General features: G+C 36.6%; 2 protein-coding genes across 2 annotated transcripts; both read left to right on the forward strand.

Annotated features, from left to right (window-relative positions):
• The first annotated feature begins 255 nt into the window (after positions 1 to 255).
• LOC114525620 (nuclear pore complex protein Nup98-Nup96-like) lies at positions 256 to 15,432 on the forward strand. Its single transcript, XM_028547013.1, has 38 exons — positions 256 to 574; positions 1,149 to 1,190; positions 1,297 to 1,446; positions 1,565 to 1,711; positions 1,789 to 1,920; positions 2,016 to 2,053; positions 2,212 to 2,319; positions 2,483 to 2,609; positions 2,889 to 3,055; positions 3,350 to 3,475; positions 3,801 to 3,890; positions 3,988 to 4,018; positions 4,350 to 4,559; positions 5,004 to 5,037; positions 5,212 to 5,332; positions 5,875 to 5,955; positions 6,176 to 6,238; positions 6,647 to 6,748; positions 7,110 to 7,501; positions 7,723 to 7,883; positions 8,125 to 8,267; positions 8,390 to 8,503; positions 8,640 to 8,732; positions 8,995 to 9,184; positions 9,514 to 9,846; positions 10,083 to 10,504; positions 10,968 to 11,112; positions 11,337 to 11,441; positions 11,636 to 11,760; positions 11,918 to 12,097; positions 12,167 to 12,579; positions 12,936 to 13,091; positions 13,182 to 13,311; positions 13,469 to 13,592; positions 13,774 to 13,910; positions 14,051 to 14,157; positions 14,497 to 14,560; positions 14,860 to 15,432. Exons 1-38 carry the CDS (start codon positions 523 to 525, stop codon positions 15,013 to 15,015), a joined length of 5,511 nt encoding a protein of 1,836 aa, XP_028402814.1. The 5' UTR covers positions 256 to 522; the 3' UTR covers positions 15,016 to 15,432.
• Positions 15,433 to 17,293: 1,861 nt separating this feature from the next.
• Positions 17,294 to 23,671, forward strand: LOC114527415 (ribonucleoside-diphosphate reductase large subunit-like). Its single transcript, XM_028549046.1, has 20 exons — positions 17,294 to 17,453; positions 17,561 to 17,649; positions 18,332 to 18,509; positions 18,639 to 18,739; positions 18,868 to 18,927; positions 19,041 to 19,385; positions 19,633 to 19,809; positions 19,947 to 20,095; positions 20,301 to 20,436; positions 20,523 to 20,588; positions 20,887 to 20,988; positions 21,110 to 21,166; positions 21,272 to 21,319; positions 21,526 to 21,630; positions 21,794 to 21,862; positions 21,976 to 22,052; positions 22,309 to 22,444; positions 22,615 to 22,710; positions 22,876 to 23,064; positions 23,164 to 23,671. The coding sequence occupies exons 1-20, from the start codon at positions 17,411 to 17,413 to the stop codon at positions 23,338 to 23,340; spliced, it is 2,400 nt and encodes a 799-aa protein (XP_028404847.1). The 5' UTR covers positions 17,294 to 17,410; the 3' UTR covers positions 23,341 to 23,671.
• The last annotated feature ends 554 nt before the right edge of the window (positions 23,672 to 24,225 follow it).

The raw sequence follows: 24,225 nt of genomic DNA on the forward strand, positions 1-24,225 counted from the left end.
TTGCTCCAAGTTTCACTTATTGTTTGTTGCAAAAGATAAATATTTTAATAAACAACAGTGTTGCAAAAGATACACTGTTATAAACAGTTTTTTATTAAGGGAGCGTAAGGCATTTCGTTCAAATTGTTTGGTAATTCGTTTTCAGTTGGACTCTATGTGGTTGGAGCAAATCGGCTACCATTGTTATTCCGTGTAGCTTACGTGAAGTTTGGTTGCAAGTTTTTGCGGGCGCAGATGTTACTGTGGTTTTCATTTTTGAACCAGCTTTCCAGTGTCAACCGGTCGAGACCACATTTTTTGCTTGTTTGCAAATTGAAGATTGCTTTTTAAAATAACCTTTGGGATAATACTATGAATACACTGAATTGCGTACCTTTTTGTAAGTGACAAACATTTATGGTACGATCTTTCGAATCTCCTTTGGGAACAAACTTGGACATATGTCTGCGTCATCTGTACCTAAGTCGATTTATATATACCTGAAGTAGAATAAAGTGATAATCTATTATATTCCATACAAATATGTTTGGTTCGTCTACACCATTTGGATCATCCACGTTTGGTTCAAGTACAAGTAAGTATACACGTATCAAATGGAAAGTGGAAACTCAATTCAAGAAAACCAAATATCCATCTATTAGGGCTTAATAATAGGCCATAATTGGAGCAGGTTTTTCAATACAATAATAAGTTTGCAAAATGTTCCAAGAAGTTAAAATTGTTTATAATATAATTGGCCAGTTAAAAGATATAAAATCTTGTTTCCAAAGTATGTACACATGGTCTTTTCAATCCTACCTACTTTTAAAACTGGCTTGCCTTGCATAGGGCTTGATTGAATATAGACAGTATATAGCCATGATGAATTCCGAGTACCCATATAAAATTTTCGTTAACATGTCATAATTTTGTCCTGGTAAATGTAATTTTTAAAAAAAGAAGTAATTGATAAATCAGACTAGTATTAATAAAAACAGAGGTTATTGGTAAATCCATTTCAGCTATAAATCCAGGTCTCAATTTGATATCGACAGTCCCCTTATCTTTGGCTAGTCTTCGTTTTATTTATAGTAACAATATTTAACCAATCAATGTAGTCAGAGTGGATTGTAAAACTTTTTCTTGTGTGATGTCATGTCATCTTTCAGGTGCTTTTGGGAGTACTGCTGGTACAACTTTTGGAAGCTCAGGTAACTACTACGAATTTCATTTTTTTTCAGGCTTAACTGGTATTTATATGTGAAGTGCACTTCAAGCACAGTATAATTTCATTCTTTTGAAAATATGATATCCAAGGTTTTGGAACTGGGGGTAGTCTTTTTGGTGCAAAAACTACAGCAACAACTGGATTTGGGGCAGCTACACCTTCCCAAACTGGCACTGGGCTCTTTGGGACCACTGCAACTGGATCAACCGGTCTGTTTGGTGGTACAAGTACCCAAAAAAGTAAGTTTTTTGCAATTGCAATTCCTGCATTTGCATGACATGGTAGTGGTATTAGTACTTCAGATTTATATATTTATAATGCCTTTCTAACTGTGAAACACACTCTGAAATCTCCCAGGTGGGTTTGGTGGATTTGGGTCAACTGGAACAACCGGGGGACTATTTGGTAATAGTGGTTCATCTGGAACCAGCTTATTCTCAGGCAGTACTAATGCTTTTGGAAACACAAACAAATCTATGTTTGGAACATCAACAAATACAACAGGTTTGTCATTAATGCACTTTCAGTGATATGTTTTATATATAATTTGAATGGCTATAGAAACCTGTGGGGTTTTTTAGGTTCCTTGTTTGGTACAACAACAACAAACACTGGAACTGGTTTATTTGGAGCCAAACCACAAGGTAGTAGTGGCTTATTTGGAGCATCTGGTACAACAACAACAGGAGGGTTGTTTGGGAGCACTTCAACAGGTACTATCATAAATGCTATTAATTGAATGCAGATTACGCATCTATAAAATCTGTCTTCATTAGTTTTGTTGTGACATTGATTGTTTCTTTTTCAGCTGGTCAGAATACTGCTGGAACACCTGCCAAATTTGCTGTAAGTTTGAAAAAAGTTGGAATTAAATTATTGGTTATTCATTCATATAGTCCTGAGTATAAGTTAATAGTCACTATTTTAAATCTGTTTTATCAATCATTAAAAGTATTTACCAATTGTCTGCACATAAACTGTATCTTATTTTTATGTACATTTAGCCTCAGACTGGTACAGACACAATGATGAAAAATGGTATACAAAGCAGCATCAATACCAAACATCAATGTATTACACTTATGAAAGAGTATGACAAGAAAAGTCTTGAGGTAAGAACTTGTCATTTGTAAAATGGGAGTGTTATTTGGCTTGACATTTTTCATAGATTTCTATGATTCTAGAACCTCACACCTCTTGACCCAGCCTTGTGTATATTTGCACTCTTGTTAGTATATGTGTGGCTATCATGCACTATTTCTTAAAATTCTTAAGGAACTGCGTATGGAGGATTATCAACTTGGTAGAAAAGGTCCACAAGCTGGTACTGGCACCACTACTGGAACTGGTATGTTTGGCAGTTCATTTGGCGCTTCAACTGGTGGAACAACGTTCGGGACAGGTATATTGACATACTAAATTTTTGTAGTTATCAGTGATTGCCATCAACTTCAATATCATATCAGGTTTAACACCTCTAGCTCAATGTTGATCACTATTAGTTCAACTAGGAGACACATTAGGAGATTTTACCTGAACAAAATCAGTAGCAGCTATAATGCTCAACCATCAAGACAAGTGCATTGAAATTGACCAATACCACAGTTGAGAAACATTTTCTGTTATATTGGAAAATGAGACACGAGTGGCATAAAATTTGTTAAATTGTTAAATGTTGAAGGAGGATTTGGCACAAGTACTGGGACTGGTATTTTTGGACAATCTGGACAAAGCAATATATTTGGTGCCAAAACAACATCAGGCGGATTATTTGGTGCCTCGAGCACAACATTCAGCACTCCATCTGCATTTACAAATACATCCAGTTCACTCTTTGGTAACAAACCGGTAAGATGACAGTTGTTTATACTTAGCATGTTCAATGCAGTTAAATGTAGATAGTAATTGTGGGATAATGCTTGGACAGTGTCTGCTCTTAAAATCACATTTAAACTAGCTGACAGTTTGAACAACCCAACCCCCCCCCCCCATAATCCCAAATCGAATTTGGACTCATGATATATTTTCAAGCACTCTTCTTTGTACCAACCACTTTTGCATAAAGCACAACAATACAGAGCTGTAAGTTTCCCATAATTTCTAAAGTTTGTCTTCACGAATATTCAATATTAACTTATATAGGGGGGGATGTTTGGTTCAACGACTACCACGCAATCAACTGGTTTGTTTGGAACAACACCTGCATTTGGCACAGCCTCATCTGGCAGCAGTTTGTTTGGTACACCTTCATTTGGTCAAACCACTCAGGTTAGTGATTTTATTGGGTTTTTAACTATTATTTAGTATCTTCCCAGCACTAGCATTTCACGCATTGAAATTAGTTCGGACCTATCAAAGTGTTTTCTACATAGTTCATGACATTAAGTGCAACTGCTTAAAACTTAGTTTCTAACTCAAAATTATGATAATAACAAAAGAATGAACAACATCATGGTTAAACTTGATGCTGTGACGTGCAAAACCCGTATTGTTTAACTACGGTCTTGCAAACAGGGAAAGACCTTATAGATCATCCCTAACTAATGAGAAAATAAGAAATTTCATTCAATAGGCATTTGGTTCTTCTTCACAGACTGGTGGTTTGTTTGGAAAACCAACATTTGGAACTAATACATCAGGAACTGGGATGTTCGGTACTTCGACATTTGGACAAACGTCTCAGGTATAGTGTATCAGTTGCCGTATTTTGTTGGAATTGTTGTTATTCCGCTTCTCGTGTACAGAATCGTCATCTGACAGTCCTTTTATATAACTTTCAGGCGTCTCTGTTTGGTGCAAAATCTACGCCCGGTAAGTTCATCCATCTGTTACTGTACCACTATGGATACTACTTCATACGTGAGCTTTACTGTATATATAAACCTTTATTCAAAATTATCGCGCTTATAAAATCTAGCGTTAAAATTTTATTTTAATTGTTTAACATCTTGATGAACGTTTCAGAAAAATTTAGGTTAGACAATTTTTCTTTCTTTCGCGAAATAAAAGATTCACATTGAATACAAAAAATTACGAGAAAATTAGTATGAGATTTGGTTTAGTTATCATTTATGTTAGCATAATGGACGCATAGTGATTGTGCAGTTGTAATCTCGATGAAAACGTTTTCTTGGTACTTCAGGTACCTTTGGGATGGCAAATACTGGGAGTCTATTTGGTGCGCAGAACAAACCAGCATTTGGAACGACGTTTGGTACTGGAACAGGCACTACTAATATGTTTGGTACAACTGGTAGTACTGGGTTGTTTGGTAATAACACCCTCGGATTTGGTACCACTGGTTCAACACTTGGTCAAACCTCTGCTTTGGGTGGTGCTTTCGGTCAGACGAGTAAGTTTGTTATTATCTTGTATCTGATGTGTGTAATGCAATCTTCCTGAACGTAGCATATGCTATTAGGTAGCATTCGTCGTTATTATAAAGCCATTTAAAATAAGTCCCCATTATCAGATAGTACCTGTACAGACAGCGTACATATTTACTACTCATTGTATATGTATAGTATATTGCCTATTACAGAGGGCCCATTACAGAGAATTTTTAAATATTTTCTCTGTCCCTATCAATCCAAAACTACTCCGCGGGTTCTGTCATTACACTGGACTGACCGGACCCGGTGTTACTCCGCAAAACTAACTAGCCAATCAAACTTCGTGTAACATCCAGCTTTCCGCGTTTGACGTCATTATGACAAAAGTCTATTCATTTACTGAAATCCGGATAGAGGAAAATAATAAATAATCAAATTGTAAATTGTGTATTCTCATTTCTTAGCTCTTGGAGGCACTGGAGCAGGAGTGCTTGGTCTGTAAGTTACGTTAACGATAATGATTGATTCTTGAGTGTTTGAAATGTTTTTTATCGAAATATGTATTAAAAGGAAATTTCAGTCAATGCGTTGGGATGTATTTGATTTGATAGTTCAGTTTGGTCATAGGGACTAGAGCTGGATGAGCTAACAAGTGTTGTTTATTTCTTGCAGCGGTCAAAACAACGTCGCTGCACTACAACAACAACAACAAATGCAACAGCAGTTACAACAGCAAGTGTATGCGTTGACTAGTTCTCCATTTGGAGATTCTCCTCTTTTCAGAAATCTCACGGTAAGTTCAAACATGTATTTCACACCCGTATTTGTACCCATCTTATGGGCGCTGCGGTGGTTTTAGCAAGGGTATACAATATAGTATAATGACTGCGTGTCCGTACTGCTCGAGTCTTCAAATCACGAAATACAACAGAATCCATAATTTCTTATTGTTTGCTCCAAAACTTGTCAAATTTTGTCGATGGTGTTATATTTTGTGGCCCTGGCAAGCCCCAGGAACAAAAGCCTAAATCCACATAAAAAAAGTATTTAACCTCATCCAACCACTCCAATATTTATGAAGTGACGGTTTTTAATGCCACAGAATCACACACATATTGTAATTTGTTATATTGCTGTTGGTTAAGGTGGAACGACAATAAATCCTGTCCTTTTGCACGAACGTACACCATCAAAATCACTTCATCTTCAAATAAAGATTTAAAATCGAAATCCCACATATTTTGGTTGGGGGGCAGGGGCACACGGAATGACTAAAAATACTTCCTTTAGTATAGTGGAGGACTCGATGTTGGAAGTTTTATTTATGTATTATAGAAGCGTTCCAAGAATGACAGACCATCGATTATAACGTCACAAGGAAAACAAGGAGGGACAAGCACACCTTCGCAATATAAAGTTAGTTTTCCCTTTTTTGGCACAATTGCATGTACTGTAAACAACGTTTTACACTCACTTTTTTATTTCTTTGTTAATTTTTATGCTTAACAAAATCTGCCCAAAAATAAGCGTTTGTTTTCCATAATGGTTTAAAATGTGAAATTTAGATGAGGAAGGTGTAGGATAAAAGGACGCTATATGTGTACGGCTTATTTGTTGTTTTTTTCTTAAATGGCAGGTATCACCTCGTCCCTCCGCGAGAATAAAACCACGTGCGATTGGAAAACCAAACTTCTCACAGGTTGTTTTTTTTTGTTCGTTTATAAGTGACTATTTCGCTATGCTTGATGAATCAGCCCGAGAAGGCGTGTATATGGCTTATAATAACAGCCGATACAAGTCTTTTTATCAATGACTATGATACTGTAGCTACATATCAGTCTATGGTCGCTTGTCCGTCAGTAAAGAGAATCCCCAATACTAAGATTTAATCCAGATTATATTAAACAGCGGGTAAATTTAGAGTGATTGAAAAAGCTACCAACCGGGGATCGTACAACCGCCCCCTGTGTTGTAACACAAGTCATTTCACTCATCATCGTGATCGCCATGATGATAGTTAAAATTATGGGAGGGAACTTGAAATTGGTGGAACTTGAAATTCAAGTTGGTTAGAAGTGGTAATCATACTCGACTGTTTCACCTTCAGGCGCATTTATTTGATGGTTTGGATGATGATATTGAATACACTGGTGAGACATTTGTACCAAGAAGAAGTGTAAAGAAACTTGTCCTGAATAGTAAATCACAGGTTAGTATATTGGATGCACATCATGTTTTAACTAGCAACCGTTAATTAGGTACCATTAGCACATTTTTTGTTATTACATAAGTAACATGGTGGCAACTTACTTAAAATGCTGCACTATAACTTAAGGTAAGGTCGTGTTATACACGATACAATTCTTTTGCAACTTGCAATCCATTTCTACTTTTGAGAGATGTAAATTTCGGAACTACGAAACCTTTGTGCTTATTAGGCCAGAGATGTTTTCTTATTTCGAAAACTCTTTACTAATTTACTTTTCTCAAAAGTAGAATTGTATAACGCGTTGCGAGAAAAATCGCATCGTGTAACAAGGCCTTTATAAATTATCCCGTGTCTTTATCAGACTAGAAGTATTGCCAGTGAAGTATCACAGAGCAGTGATAAAGATCGCGAGGACTCGCCAGAAACGCCACACTTGAGACCAGCCAGTAACGGAGAAAGCACTCGAGATAAATTTCACTCCCCTAAGGCGAACACATCGCTTAGTCAAGATGATCAGGATAGTCCTGTCGTCGGGGTAAGGCGTTCAGATATTCCAAGAGACGAGGAAGATTCAGGTAGACCAAGAGTAAATGCATGGAAAACGGCAGTAAATGGTGAGGCGAACACGGTACGAAGTGAACCTACGGAGAGTGATGATGATGAGCAAGGACCGGAACCAAAACAAGGGGAGACTTTGGAAGAAGAAATACAGCGAAATGATGGACAGAGAGGTTGTGGAGTTATCCTCGAAAGGTACGTTATAATATTCAATGGTTGTCCCTCATCAAACAATGGAAAATTTGCTATATAATTGAATAGAATATTTAGTGTATATGATTTTAACTTGTTTGTTATATATGTGTATATCATATAAGTGAACAAAATTATAATATTTTTTATTTGGCCAGAGTGCCTATCAGTACAAATTCAGTGGATGGATAATAATTTATAAAGTTATTATTTCCTAATTTTAGATCCGATTACTATTGTAATCCATCGATTTCCGAACTTGATGACCTGGTTGACGAAAATGGGGATGTAATCGTTGGTGATTTTGTCGTTGGTAGAGAGGGATTTGGAATGGTAAAATTCTTTGGAGACATAAATGTTGCTGGATTGAACTTAGATGAAATTGGTAAGTGTGTGATATTCTTCTTTAGACACGGTTATTCTTGTTTAGACCAGGATATGTATTTGGTTGAAAAAATTTCAGTTCACTTGTGGATCCGCAAAGTACACCAAATGTGCAAGCGACTGTATTCTGCATTCAGAAATCTTAAAAAATCCACTGTGTTCCAATATAACAGTAAAATTAGTCGTTCATGTGTCGCAAATACACGCTCCTCTTCTTACTGACTTTTATTGTCTTTTTTCAGTGAGTTTCCGTCGTCGGGAAATTGAAGTTTATCCAGATACTTACGCTGATAAACCTCCCGTTGGAAATGGTCTCAATAGGAAGTCTGAAGTGACATTGTACAAAGTGTGGCCGAATGACAAAACGACGCGTACTCCCATCAAAGTAAGCGACGACGTCATTGAATTTCAAGATCAAACATTTCTCTCTAATGCAGTATTGCTGAAGTATTTCTTCGCGCAAAATTTGTTTTTGTCATGAAACCTTCTGTACTCAAAATTTTTTAGAACCCAGATCGGCTTCGGAAGGTAGGATGGCTTGAAAAGTTGGAGACTGCCACCGCACGATTGGGTGCAACTTTCGTTGAATATGAAGCAGACACTGGAACCTGGATTTTTACCGTGAGTGGTTGTTGAGACTACCATACCTTGATTAATGTTTTTCCTTATTTCGACATACAGACAGTCCTATAGTATTTCTATAGTCTATTTCCAGAAGATCTATTTCAAATTATGATATATATGACGGCATTTTTAGGTGGATCATTTTACACGATATGGTTTGAAAGAGGTTCAAATCGAAATGGAAGATGGGACTGTGACACGACCACCATTACGTTCTTTGCACGAAGTAAGGCCTAAGTTGGAAAATTCACTTAATTATTAGTCACATAGTTCTTTGTTTTTGTCTTTTTTTCTGACAGCACAAATTAGGGTTTTCTCTAAATTTGTTGATCAATCCTGATATGTTTACCTTTTTTTAAAAAGTGCCCTAATTTAAAGCAGTACATTGCTAAAGAATTCGAATGCTTGTATCAGTGCCTTGCTGTCATACTAACAACTTGTTTATGCTAGTCCTTGCTATACTTGAAAACTCCTGGTCTCTTGTACAGGATAAGGAGAAACTGCTTGAAAAGGCTAGATTTGAAAAAGAGAAAGCCGCGATTGCTGCGAAAATGCGTTTGGAGGAGGATTTAGAAAATAGAAAGAAATCAATGGAAGATAAAATGTATGACGAGAATTCATATTTGGGGTCACAAGATGAAAGCCAGATGACTGACATTAGTCACGAAAGCTTTCCAGGTATTATATTGCATATCATATATTTTTATTTCACCGCGTTGGTGAACTACTTAGAATGAACGAACCATCAACCTACTTCTATATTTCAAGATAACCAGGAATAAGCGTGGCGACTTCTTCAAATAGCTTTTCAACAAATGCCTAAAATATGCAAGGAAACTTCACGACGTTTTGGCGTAGGGGTCCTCGTCTGAAGAGTTCTAGTATGCGCCCTGGGGAAAACCTCTCTCATCTTCTGTAAACAGATAAGGATGGTGGAGCTCAGTCTGCCATTACGCACCCACCTCAGCTCATGATTTTATCGATCTGAATGAAAACGTATTTTTTAGAATTTCAAGAACCACTGGAAGAAGAGACAACAGCATCTCCTGCATCACATCATTTAGCAAATGCGATGGGTGTCAAATCTCATCGGATGCAAGTCATGAAGGCTTCATTCTTTGGCGAGACAGATGAGCCTCAGCAGTATATAAACAACAACGATATGAGACCAAGAGAGTTTCGACTGGGAAATAAATCAGTATTAAATTCCACTGGTTTTGATGAGTTCGATAGCAGAGGTGACCGGCCGATTTACTCCCCGGTGAAAACAAAATCCGTGACACTCTATCCAGAGACGCTACCACGAGATGAATCAAGAAGTTCAAAAGAGAGAAGAATAGGTTGGCTATCTTTAAGAATGCCTTAGGTTCTTCCAATAGTATACCAATTTAGGCAGTGGGATATTATTTACTTTTGTACCGACATAGTTTTGTACCTAGATTTACTTTTTACTAAAATAAAAATGATTGGTAACTCGTTATAATAATCAACTCACGCTAAAACACTATTCGTGTGATACTTTAGGCTATAGGATAGAGTATTAGGTAGATTGCCTTTAACTACCTGTTCTTCCTAGATTACGAGAATTATCGCAACAAACCGCAGTGGTATAGCCTTCCTCAACCAATTTTGCTGCCGAGTGCTGTTGGTAGTCCATCAGAGACTGCTCTGAAAGCAGCTGGTATCAGAACTCAACCGGCACTCGTTCCTCTCTCGAAATCTATCACCGCTGGCAAACATAATCTTTATGCAGACGCCGGACTGACCATGGGACGATCATTTCGAGTTGGATGGGGGCCAGCCTGGAAATTAGTTTATCCTTCGAGAATAATGAGCTTGTCGCCGAAATCAACGGATCAATCTTTACGACGTGAAATTGTAAGGGGAAGTCCCTTGATTGCAACCTCAGTTAACAATAGACAATCCAGTTCCTTTGCAATCAGTTGCGCAAGGGTTAACGTTAACCCTACAATGAAATCGGATTGTGATGTAAACCAGGTACAGTATTTTCGGCAATATATGCATATGTTTAAACGGCTGCACAAGATCCTCATGCAGGTACTTCACGAATGCCATGCATATGCATGGTATATGGTTGAACACATCTCTTGCCCACTCACCGAGCTCATTGATGCAGCCTACTTCACCCTACGTTCTAGCTGTTCAACAAAAAAAGCGTAATATGTTAGTCTTAATCAATATGTTCTCATCTACCCTGAGAAAACCCACCGGCAAACTCTGGCTTGCATGTTTTGCATGAATATAGGGTCTATAAAACACCCATGTACTGAGAATAGGGAATGTCAGTACTAATCTTAGCTTCACTGCCTGCACAAGTTCATCATGTCATCTTGAGGCTATCAAGGTCATTTTGCTTTTGGGATTTATACATTAGTAAGCCGGATACACATATTGTTAATACACATATATATACTTCTATTTATCATTATAATATGCATAGGCTCGATTGATTGAAAGACTTGAGATTTGTCTTGCTAACGTCTCTCGAAATGAAGACGACAGCTCGCCATATTTCACCCCGACCGAAGGAGTAACAGCGCTTCATCAGTATGCCGAAGTAGGCGCCAAAAGCAAAGAGATGTTAGGTATATCCGTTACTTGTCTTCACAAACAAAGAGAAAATGTTGTCAGAAAGAGGTGTTAACTGCACCCTGAAATATGGACAAATATAAATCCATCTTTTAGAATATTCTAGTGTTTTTCATCTGGTTGTTCATGATGTGACTTGATACTCATTCATATATTTTCAAACATCTTCTTGACCTCGTCTAATACTAAATCATTCTTCAATTTTTTAAATGATTTACAGCTTCTACTACGTTTAAAGAATCCGCTGATACATTTTCTTCAGTCATGGACTTAGCTGTTGCACTGTGGGGTAATTTGTCAGTCTCGAAGGATTCTATGGATACGGGTTAGTACCTATAGCATGACTCATTTCATCTTGTTTAAATTCAATGCATACACTCAGGAATTCTTAACAACCTTTGATGAAGAGAAGTCAAAAATATAATTATGGAATATATTTGGATATTGGATAATATTTCAGAAGAATCATGGATGACCTATAGTAGGATCATGATGCGCTTTGCTTTTCAATCTTGATAGAGAACGATGGCACATCCAATGATGGTTACGATGAAGCACTTGCGAGAAAAGAAGCACTCTCTAATTGGTTGGCTGAAACATCACGGAGCGTCATAAACGAAGAAATAGAAAACATTAAAGCTAAGGTGGGTAATTGTATACGTCATGTAAAAAGTATATAAGGGAAGTGAAATGAAACTTTTTCTCTACTCGTGTTTTCATGTAGTTTTTCATGTTAGAATTTAGTACACTTCGCTCAAACTCCTTGGGAATTTCTATTCTACTTTGTTCTTTAAAATACAGGACAACAACCATCTGCGAGTTATATTCTCACTCCTCACTGGAAAACAGATCAACGCAGCTTGCCAGGTTGCGCAATCGAATGGCGACACCAGATTATCGTTATTGTTGGCACAGTCGTCAGTGAATATGGTTGTAAGACAATGGCTACTAAAGCAGCTCGATGATTGGTTAGAACATAAGGTATGTATGTGTTCAGGTATTTAAAATGGTCCGTTGGATGATTTTTGTAATTTATTCATCTTATTTCAGGTTGACAAGTTTATCAGCACAGACAGGTTGAGGATCTACTCGTTACTAGCGGGAGAACTGTCTTGGCGTGGTATCAAAGTTTGTCAAGATTTGGATTGGAAGAGGACGTTTGCCTTACATTTGTGGTACCAACGTTCCACAAGCGGCCTTATATCAGATGCTTTGGCGTCATATGCGAATTCTTTCAAAGGCAGAACAAGCACGGAAATTTATGCCACAGAACCAAGTCCATCATATCTCGCGGGCACGGACGACGTTCTGGCCGATGGAGACACAGACGATGAAACAGAGCACAAAGCATGTCGGGATACCTGTTATCATCTTATTAAACTTTTTTGTAAACGATCCCACAGACTGGAGAAAACATTGGCACCGGCGTCATATACAAAATATCAACTTGATGCTAGTCTCAGGTATATAATCAACACTGCTTTTGTGTTCATTTTTTAAATCGAGCTTTGGTGATGCTAATTTCGTACATCTACTTGGAAAGAAACCATTTTGAACTAAATCGACTGCAGCGATAAAGCTTTTTAGTTCAAGACTTTTAAAAGACTTTCTTTCACATCATCGTTTATCAAAAAGCAGAGTGAAATTATAAATACAGTTCTTAGGGTCCCACTGACTGTAACTGGTGTGTATAGAGGCTGTTGTGCATGTTGACCGTCTCACGAGTTTTACCAGGCAACGTATGACAAAAAAATTTAGACCTCAGGTAACGACAAGACTTGAAAACAGTCAAGTTAGCAGATCTCATACATTTATTTAGCTGGCATCTTTATCAAATCCTTCGCTCTGTTGGTTATCATCATCTACCTGAGTATTACGCAAGTTATTTAAACACGAGTTATGCAGCACAACTGGAAGCAATTGGTCTGTGGCACTGGGCTGTATTCGTTTTAATGCACATTCAGGATCCAGTGAGGTAATTGACCGTCACGGTGTCTCTATAGCCTTGTTCATTATTTTGTCCTACAACTTTTTAAATATTCAAAACACTTTTTACGTTTTCCAGACGCGAGCAAGCTATCCAGGAGGTTTTAGTTCATTATTGCACATTGGATGATGAGGTCAATTTCAGTGATAGAGAAACTTTCTTACTGAATGATCTTTGTATCCCTGTGACATGGATACACGAGGCAAAGGTGCGTTGTTGAGGATATTCGTTGCGTTAGACTCAAAGAATAGTGGTATTGATAATGATAGTCAATGGTTATAAAATACATTGTATATATAAACTGCTCTGTATTGTCTGAAGCTCGAAATTGCCAATTAAAATAGAGATTTATTCTTGTATTTTAGGTGGTTCGTGCAAGGAAGGAAAATCGACCCAGAGACGAGGCGTATCATCTTCTCAAATCTGGCAATTTCAATCTGAGTCATGAGGTCATTTTGAACAGTTTAGCTTCGTCTGCTATAATAAACGGTAATTCAATTATTTAATGCAACGGATTAAATTTTGTTAACTATAATTTAGTATTTCCCACCTCAATCAAGGGAACTATAACTGAATAGTCGTGTAAAAGCGAGCAGTCGCAAAGCCAGCAGTCTTTCCTCGTCCTTTTTTAAGAGGTCTAACATTTGGTATGATATCCCGTTGCGTTTAGAAGAGTACGATTCGATCAAGGAATTACTTGAAGAGATTGCTCCGCGTGAAAATTCTTCTCTGGTTAACGGCTGGAATACCGGAGGTCAGATTTATCTTGACTACATCAAGTTATGGGAGAAGTTTAATGACATCAAGGTAATGTTGCTTCACTTTCGAAGAAATAGTGTTGAATCACTTGGGATATAGTATTTTTGACAACATTACAACAACATTAAAAAGGATAATTATTATAGATTGTACATTAAATCAGTTGGTTTGTTTTTATAATCTTATAGGCTGGCCTTCTTGTACCAAATACGTACCAGTTGGAGAAAATGCAAACCAAAGTATCGTCATTATGTCATCGAATCAGTCAACTACCCAGCAAGACAGCCACTGATAGGTTAGTATGCTAGCTTGGTTCAACTGTGAAAAATACCCACGTGAGGAATTTTTGTTTGTTTAACAAAATAATATATATGTAAGCAATAAAAATTAGGAAGAATCGAGTCTCATGGAAACAACGAAGTGTGTTGTATAACAACGGTCTTGAAGGCCTATACTTACCAATAGCAAAGTTATAGACAAGGCTCTAATCGAGTCCTTTCATCCCTGATTATCCGACTTAGATTTATACGTATGTTATATATATATTTGTGTTCGTATATTGTCGAACGTAGCTATATATGTACGTAATTTGAGGTAACAAGTGATATCAAGAACGTAACTTTTTTCTTTAAAGATTATGCCAATCGGATATGGGGACAATGTGTGCTAACTTTCTGAAGATTGTTGCTAAGGAAGTGGTCAGTATACTATTTATGATCATGAATGTTTATGAGTGCAAAAGTAAGAATATTTTCATGAGGTGAAAGACGGAAATTATTTCCAGGTGAAAGATGGAAACTATTTCCATCTTTTAACGCGCACGAAAATATTCCTTCCCATGCATTGCACGAATGAAAACATTCATTGTTTGTTTCTTATGTTATGGTAACGAAATCTCGATTCACGAATTTAGTAATTCACACTGCTAACGAACATGAATCAAATAGTATAATATTGGCATAAACACTCATTTTTTACTTGTATTTTCCCCCCTCAGGCTATCCAGTGTGAAGAGTCTGAAAATTCATACCACACACAGTCCAGTGTACTCGCTCCTCACATAGGAAAGTTACCATTACCAGAGGATTGTTGCCTTACAGAGCTACGTGAACTGACCAGTAGCTACGTCAATGAACTTACACATAATCCGTGATATATGTATGTTTCCTAATACTTCGCTTAGGTGAAGTATCATTGCCAGTACTAACTTAGTCAATTAGTGGGTCATTTTGCACACAATGTACAATCGTGCAAAATTGGAGAGAAACTAGCTTGATCCTTTAAACCGCTATGCATGTTGCACAACTATTATACGTACTTTATGAAAGAAAGACCTATAACACTCGTCATAAATCATGTACAATCAAAACAGCCAAAATATTTAGTTTGTAGTAGTAGACGGCTAGACGTTGCCTATTCTTTTCTTCACTTGTTCAGTATTCACTGTATACAATAGATCTAAACACAAACTTATAATATACAGTAAACAAAAGTGAGCGTCTGGGTTCACGAGGCTATTTAGGTGTTCTACACATTCATGTTGGCAATGTTTTGAAATGAAAACCCCAACAAGAAGCGCAATTTTAAGGTAATGTTACACAAAATAATTTCTGTGTTACAAACTCATATATATCATATTCGATGCGTAAACCTGTTTCAAAACATTGTTGCGTTGCGAGTTGTTTCGTGTAACATAATCTGGTGCCAGGGGGGATGCTTCTGTTCACGGTACTCGCTGGGTGTTGAAATCATGAATACCCCCCACGCAAAAAACAATGCCAGGGACTGCGGAAGATCCTTAATTAGGGTGGCTGATATCCTAATATTCATATATTCGTGTTCCGCATTATTAGTTTCTTTCAAATTGATTGTTTTTACGGACTGTTTACACTTGAGACTGTTTAATTCCCCAAAATTGAACCTTGTTAATGGTTTATTCTCAGATTGAGAATGCATTTTTGACACACTTACTATGTTGTTTAATTCCTTGCACGCCCAACCGACGAGATGTTGTTAAAGAAGAATTAACGCAACTGTTTGGAATGGAGCAACGAAGCAGCAAGTGAAATTCAGTATACTGTTTCCGAAGGTAATTATACGGTGCGAAAGGTAATGGACGTTATTGTTTAGCCATATTGAGTAAGTTGCATGTTGAGCCCGATTACGTTTATTTCCTTTATTTTAATTTTGACCAACCGTAATTCAGAACGTATAAAAAGATTATGTGCATGATGAGTGCATGTTTTAAGAAGATAGTAGAAGAGTGCTGTTGTCTATTTACATCGGTTCCAGATGCAAGAGTCGTGTATATGAAACATTTCTTTCTAAAATGCCACATTTCCCAAAAATGCATGATCATAAATGAGCATTTGAAAATAAGTAAAATAATTTTTGTTGCCCTTGTCGAGTTATCGGACAAAGCGCAGTTTAATTAAATTTTTAACAGCCTGCTGTTTTGCAACGATATGCGCGCTTAGCACGTTAGACCACCACCAGGATTCAAGAATTCTATGGAATGCATGCAAGGCATATGGAGTGCATGCAATGGACGAAGCTCAAGAAATGCATAACATTAATGCATTATGCATTTCCTGGGACTCATGAGGTTCGGATGAGCGGAACTTAAAACCATAGAAATTATAACTAACAAATAACACTGTGTTATTTATAATATCTATGACCAGTCAATTATAAATAAAACCTGAACTGCCATTGCAAACGATTTTTTAATAAAAATACCAAATTCAGACCGCCGGTTGGTAACCTGAAATTCGGGTTACCCTTTGGAGGGTTTTTCCCCGGGCACTCCGGTTTCCCTTCTTTTCGCTTGACTTAAAAAACAGTGTCATGTCTAGGGCCAAACGATTAAAAACGCGAGTTTTGGCTTCTGCGTTGGATTCCCAGAACACTGGCGTTAAAGAATTAAACATGCTGAGACTAGTGTGGGAGACTGAGCCATAGGCGTTTAATAAGGCGGATTCCGATTCAGTGCAAAGTGTCGCGCGATCGACTTTTTGCGATCTCTTTCTTTTGAAATGCAAACAGTCAAGTGGAACTAATCCCCATTAGATGAACTTGAATGAACACCATTTCAAAAGAAAGCGATCGAAAAAAATGATCGCGCGACATTTTGCACTGAATGGATTAATGGAAATCCGCCTTTACGAGATGCCAATGGTAGTATCGTCAAAACGAAGCGGTGATGAAAGCATGAGCTAAATGAAATCAGATATTTCCTCTACAGCCTCGCAGCTATTTCGCGTCAAAAACACAAATTTCTATTTGTATTGTAGCGAATTAATGCAAATTATTCATTGGAAACAAGGCGACCCCCCTGTATATGGAAATGAAATATGATGCTATGAATACTGAACAGTATGATTGGCTAATATTTGGCGCGATTTTTTAACAATCACTTGTAATCGACATGCTCTAAACGTCGTATGCGCCTCTTCAGTCAGAAGTTGTCATTTCCCAGGGGAAGGTTTAGCTTTTTGTATTCCTGCTTTATCGGTATATTTTAACAATTCTTGTGTCTTAGCGTTCAAATGTCAGCAGAAGTTAATAGCAAAATGTTTGTTATCAAGCGAGGTAAGTTCGCAATCTCATACCAGCTCGCGATATGCCCCTGAGAAAAAATTTGCGCGTTCGCAGCCACATTTTTATTTCATGTATCACAACTGTCGTTTGTACTGCAGATGGACGAAAGGAGAAGGTGATGTTTGATAAAATAACGTCGAGAATTAGTAAGCTATGCTACGGACTGAAGGAAGACTACGTTGACCCGGTAAGAGGACAAAATATGAATGTCGAGCATCAAGGTTGGCGCCAAAATCATATGAAATGGCAGTCGGCCAAACTGCTAAATAACGTCGTTTTTCCTTTAAGGTTTTTCCTGTTTGAATGTATACGACAACACAAGCTTATATTATTTCAAACAACTCGTCTATTTCACATTTTCTCGATTATATTACCAACATTTATTCCTACAATAGGTTTTGGCTTTGGCGCCATATTAATAGTTCTATGGCGTGTTATAATAGGTTACCAATTGGACGCCAATATAAGAAGCCAAACCTTAATTTATAGAACTCCAAAGTGACAAAATCAAGAATATTAAAATATAATTTTCGATTTTTGTATAGTTTTATTCTGTTCTGGTAAAATATGCTGAATTAGACTGTATTGCATGTGGTCAGATGATGAGCTTTTGCAAATGTAAATACTCCTACCGGCCAACTCTTGTTATTTCTACCCCCTCTCCCTTATAAATACTTTCGAAAGATTAGTGGCCTTTCTTAAACTGGACACTAAGTGGGCATATTGCATATTTTTGTGCCTTATAACAACCATGTCCAAAGGTTTGCCTAACCTGTGCAGGTTAATATTGGAATGACCATTATTATGCCTCTGCTTGTATTTGTATATCATGATTCATGAAACTGTAAGGGATTATTCATAAATTGTAGGTTGATATTACAATGAAAGTTGTCTCTGGTGTATACAGTGGGGTGACAACTGCTGAACTCGATACTCTCGCTGCTGAAACAGCAGCAGCAATGACTACCAAACACCCAGATTATGGTACACTAGCTGCTAGGATTGCTGTGTCCAATTTGCATAAAGAAACTACCAAGACATTTAGTGGTAATTATCTGATGGTATATTGACTCCCTCCAAAATAGTGTTTAAATTGTAATGCAAATGAAAAGCTCTAAATAGAATATAGTTTTGAGTCCACAGTAGTGATGTTGTTTGTACTAATTTGCCACTTAGCGGTTATGAAGGATTTGTATGAGCATGTGAATCCCAGGAATAGAAGACATTCGCCTCTAATCTCAAAAGAAACTTTCGACATCATTAAAAAACATGAAGATGTAAGTGAATAGAATTAATGGTGTGAAACATATAAAATTATTCATGCATGTGTTTACAGTGATTTTAAATATTAACTCCTTTTCTATATTCTTTAGTAATCATGGTTATTAAAATAATTTTTTTACAGGTTCTGAACTCTGCAATTATTTATGATAGAGACTTTAACTATACTTACTTTGGATTCAAGGTAATTAAATATGAGGCAATATGTTATAAAAGCAATGTCATTTCTTTAAGAAAATGTTTCCCCTACAATTCATTTCAATCCATATTTATTCATCATTTGTTATTTCAATGCAGACATTAGAACGATCATACCTGTTAAAACTGAATGGCAAGGTTTGGGAACGACCTCAGCATATGTTAATGAGAGTGTCAATTGGTATCCATGGTGAAGATATAGAGTTGGCCATTCAAACCTACAACCTAATGTCTGATAGATGGTTCACTCATGCATCACCAACTTTGTTTAATTCTGGTACCAACCGTCCTCAATTATCAAGCTGCTTTTTACTTGCAATGAAAGATGATAGCATTGAAGGAATTTATGACACTTTAACAAGATGTGCGCTTATCTCTAAAAGTGCTGGTGGGATAGGTTTGAATGTTCATTGTATTAGGGCAACTGGAAGTTACATTGCTGGGGTAAATATATATATATATAATCATTGTGCTATGAAATATTAGAAATACATTAATTAATTTCCAACTTGACATGTAAAACAACGATGATTCAAATAATTTTGTCCTCCAAAAAACCTCTGTTTTCAATATCTATAGTTGTGTAATACTAACATTGAGATATACCATAGATTATTTTATGTTACTCCCTAGATTATTATGTTGTAGGCATCTGATGCTCATTACTTTTCTTTGCACTTATAACATTTAGACAAATGGTTTATCAAATGGAATAATTCCAATGTTGAGGGTGTTCAATGCTACAGCAAGATATGTTGATCAAGGGGGCAACAAACGACCTGGTGCATTTGCAATCTATCTTGAGCCATGGCATGCTGATATTTATGAGTTCCTTGATCTTAGGAAAAATACAGGGAAAGAAGAACAGGTTTGTGTATTATGTGATGACTATTTTGCCTAATAATTGAGTTTGTTTGCATTGGGTATAGAGGTTATTTTAAGGGGGTCAGTATTGGTGAAAGTTATAATTGAATTGGATTCAATATGAAATATTTCTTTCTTTAGCGTGCCAGAGACTTGTTTTTTGCTTTGTGGATTCCTGATCTGTTCATGGTACGTGTTCAAGAGGATGGGGATTGGTGCTTAATGTGTCCAGACGAATGCCCTGGATTACATGATGTATATGGAGATGAATTTAAAGAACTTTACATGAAGTAAGATCTTCCGATTTTTCAAATAAGTTTTAGACAGGCTTGTATTTTTATGAAAATTAGTTATCTTTATGGTAGTACAATGTGTATTGGGGGGTTATGATTGAATACCTACTTTAACCTGATAATCTCTTAATCACATTGATCGAGTCTAAGGTCCCTTCCCACTGACAGTTGTTTTTATATTTCCATTGACTGTTTGTTTTAGATATGAAAGAGAAGGTCGTTATAGGAAGAAAATCAAGGCACAAAAGCTGTGGTTTGCAATTCTGGATTCTCAAATTGAAACGGGAACACCCTATATGTTGTACAAAGATGCATGTAACCGAAAAAGTAATCAAAAGGTACAGTGCTGTCAAAGTGCCATGTTTATACCTTGATCTACATACCTGTTTCCCACAGAACTATTCTGATTTTGGCCTTTTTTTAGAACCTTGGTACAATCAAGTGTAGTAACCTTTGTACTGAGATTGTAGAATATACCAGTCCAGATGAGGTGAGATTGAGAATATTGTCACATCACTAATTGCAATACGAGACTGTTTATTGGTCTCAAATATATTTTAATTTAACCATTCATCTCCCTGTCTAAGTGGTATATCAGCATGCATCACCATTTGCAACAAATAATGTTATTACAAATGCTTAAATACCCTTATATTGACCAACGTTTCTTTATTTGTCTTTCATTTGAACTGGCATTCTCACTTCTTTTATTTCGATAGAAATTGCTACAAAAGCTTTATTTTGGCCTATTTTGCGCTATTAAAGCCTTGAAACCAATCTTATTTTAGGTAGCTGTATGCAACTTGGCATCAATATCTCTCAAGCAGTTTGTAAAGACAGAGAAAAATCCACCTCAGTATGATTTTCAGAAGCTCTTCGAAGTCACAAAGGTTGAAACTTAACTAAAATGATTGGTTTCAAAATAATTTGATTGGTTCTTTTTATCTGTTAATTATCAAAAATTCTGTTGTTAGAATTGTAATGGTAAATATACATGCTGTCTATTTCTAGGTGGTGACAAAAAATTTGAATAAAATAATTGATATCAACTATTATCCTGTTCCTGAGGTTAGTTTCTATATTAAACTACATTATTGAAAAGTCAATTGAATTAATTTTTTTATCATTAAGTGATGAAATAAAATTCATAATTTAATACATAATTTGTTTTAGGCAAGAAACTCTAACATGAGACATAGACCAATTGGTATTGGAGTTCAGGTAATGGAAAAGAAACATTTATTTCCACCCTAGTTCTTCTCCAAAGAAGAGAAATGGAAGGGAGATTAATTACACTGAATGAGAATATTTTAATCAATACAAATTGTTGCACAGAACATCTGTTTTCATATATGTGGTATATTGCAGCCCCTAGATAACTCAAATTCTATGAAATTTAATAAACCCTAGCTCTTTTATCTTTACAGGGGTTAGCTGATGCCTTTATTCTCATGAGATTTCCCTTTGAAAGCGATGAAGCACGGCAGCTTAACATTGAAATATTTGAAACAATTTATTTCGCAGCCTTGACAGTAAGAATGAGATATTTCTCTATACATATGCATGTTTGTCATAGATTACTTTGTTTCACTGCCACAAGATTGACTTTCACATGGGATAAGAAACTCTACATGCACTGTAATGGTAATATAAAACTTATTTTTAACTTTATGAACTTAATTACTCTCACCAAAGGCATCATGTGAACTTGCTGAGAAAGATGGCCCATATTCTACTTATGAGGGTTCACCAATTAGTCAAGGGGTAAGTGTTTGTGTACGGTATTTCATAATGTAAGATGATATTTATCAGTTGAAAAAAGTCAGAGAAGATGGTATAAATAACCCACACTTAATAAAAAATTATTTGTGTCATAGCTTTTGCAATATGACTTGTGGGATGTGTCACCAACAAACAGATGGAACTGGGCAGAACTCAAGGAGAAAATTGCCAGGTGATGTATCTATGATATTATGTGGTAGAACCTTGAAGAATTTTCAAGTAATATTTATTGTATATAAATATGTGGTATAAAAAATTGTCACTCTTAGTACTTAGTACCCATATATAAAATCATTAAGGCAGTAAAGGTTAATTTCCTGATGAGGTTGATCTGCTCCCATATTAAAGAGGCTCATCTCATTCAGCACTCACATTCAGTCTTTTCTAATTTTAAAAAATATACTCTAGAACTGTGTTATATTTTGTAGGCACGGTGTTCGGAATAGTCTACTGCTTGCTCCAATGCCGACAGCATCAACTGCCCAAATTCTCGGAAATAATGAGTCATTCGAACCATACACAAGCAACATCTACACAAGACGAGTTTTGTCAGGTGAATTTCAGGTTAGTTGAAACTGGTTAACAGTTTGAAGAACAAATAATAAAATAATATAGAATCTTGTATGGGATACAGAAGCCAGGCAACAAATTTGCGCATGTGGAAAATTCGTCTTTCCGGTTATTTTCACCTGAACAAAATTCAGTCTGTCAATTTTTATTTTTCCTTTATTCAGGTTGTCAATAATCATCTGTTGAAGGATCTTGTTGATCGTGGTCTGTGGAATGATCGATTAAAGAATCAACTAATTGCCAGTGGTGGTTCGGTTCAGGTATGCAAACCGATTGTTACGTATGTGATAATTAGATACGAATGTATCCTTAATTAATCTAATCCTTCAGGGTTGGGTCAGCGCTGGGGCGCGTTTATATAAGACTGGTTGTATTCATGACATGGAATTACTACACTAAACATGTCTCATATCTTGGATGTGTAGGACATCGACGGGATTCCTGATGACCTAAAGCGACTCTACAAGACAGTGTGGGAAATTTCCCAGAAACGATTGATAGACATGGCAGCTGACCGAGGAGCTTATATAGATCAAAGCCAGTCGTTTAATGTTCACATGGGTGATATTAACTACGGAAAATTGACCAGCATGCACTTTTATGGCTGGAAGAAAGTGAGTACACAATAGAGCAATGATCGATGTTGCACATATCACTTTAGAGCAATGAGTTGCTTGTCGATATTCCTAAAACCGTATATTCTTATCTTCTAGGGTTTAAAGACTGGCATGTACTACCTTCGTTCGAAACCCGCTGCCCAAGCCATTCAATTCACCGTTGATCAAGAAGCCCTTAAAACTAAGACATCTGAAGAACAAGTTAAGCAAAACGAGGAGGCAATTGCGTGTTCGTTGCAAAACAAGGAAGCATGTGTAATGTGTAGTGGCTAGACCATTACCAGATAGTTCGGTGGTTACATAAACCGTAAACTTGCTTTGATTCGGGTTTACGTCATGTTTTATAGTACGTATTACTACTGGTACTACTGTTCTCATACCATGTCTCTCGTTTCAATTCAAGATACTGTGTACAGTGGGACATGTATATACTGTATTTAATGAATTTTGAAACAATTCCAGGTCGAAAACTAGAAACAAGACTGGGACGTGGGACATTAGTCTAATACAAAGCCATTTTTCGATAACATTATTTCGTGATTATTTTATTTTCTCTCAAAGTTATGATTAATATCTAAATTTCTCTGCATATTTTTTATATAGGAATATAATTGATTTTTCTATTATTAAAACTAGTTAGATAATAAAAAGACATTCACAAAAATATTAAAAAGTCCTTCCTATCCCAGTCTTTTTTCGCACAGTCAGGTCAGCTAGTTTGTTGCTTTTCCTGCATAAATGTGGTGAAATTATTAGTTGTTTAAGGGCGGGTTTCCTGAATATTTTAATAAAATTACAATTACATTTATTCGTTTGTGCGTATTCATGCGAAAGATAACATGCATACAAAAGCGCATGCCCTTGCTCCACACTAGGGCGCTTATATATACTATATATGGTTCACACTAGAGATAGTGAGTTTCGATTGCTCCATATTGAACTGCAATGGGTCTTGTCTCGATACGTTTTGCGTTTGTGTAGCCACTGGTTGACTGGCCAAGTAATTTAAGAAAATACCGGCAGGACCGCCTACCCCTAGTTGCCAGAGGCCTTGAATATTAACGAATACGATGGAAGATACCAGAATATTCGCTAATAACAGGTTAGACTACCTTCTAGCCTAGTCGGTGTCAGTGCCTTTTCTTAAAGGGATCAAGG

This window comes from Dendronephthya gigantea, unplaced genomic scaffold (assembly GCF_004324835.1).
Source record: "Dendronephthya gigantea isolate DGI-Jeju-01 unplaced genomic scaffold, DenGig_1.0 000001F, whole genome shotgun sequence".
NCBI classification, from domain to species: domain Eukaryota; kingdom Metazoa; phylum Cnidaria; class Anthozoa; order Malacalcyonacea; family Nephtheidae; genus Dendronephthya; species Dendronephthya gigantea.

What these genes read in the sequence shown, in the direction of transcription:
- LOC114525620 (XM_028547013.1), top strand. Translation starts at nt 523, where the DNA reads ATGTTTGGTTCGTCTACACCATTTGGATCATCCACGTTTGGTTCAAGT. An exon ending in CACTCTTTGGTAACAAACCG is followed by an intron (nt 3,056 to 3,349) that starts GTAAGATGACAG and finishes TAACTTATATAG; the next exon opens with GGGGGGATGTTTGGTTCAAC. An exon ending in TGGTGCTTTCGGTCAGACGA is followed by an intron (nt 4,560 to 5,003) that starts GTAAGTTTGTTA and finishes CTCATTTCTTAG; the next exon opens with CTCTTGGAGGCACTGGAGCA.
- LOC114527415 (XM_028549046.1), top strand. Translation starts at nt 17,411, where the DNA reads ATGTCAGCAGAAGTTAATAGCAAAATGTTTGTTATCAAGCGAG. An exon ending in ATACAGGGAAAGAAGAACAG is followed by an intron (nt 19,810 to 19,946) that starts GTTTGTGTATTA and finishes TTCTTTCTTTAG; the next exon opens with CGTGCCAGAGACTTGTTTTT. An exon ending in ACTATTATCCTGTTCCTGAG is followed by an intron (nt 21,167 to 21,271) that starts GTTAGTTTCTAT and finishes AATTTGTTTTAG; the next exon opens with GCAAGAAACTCTAACATGAG.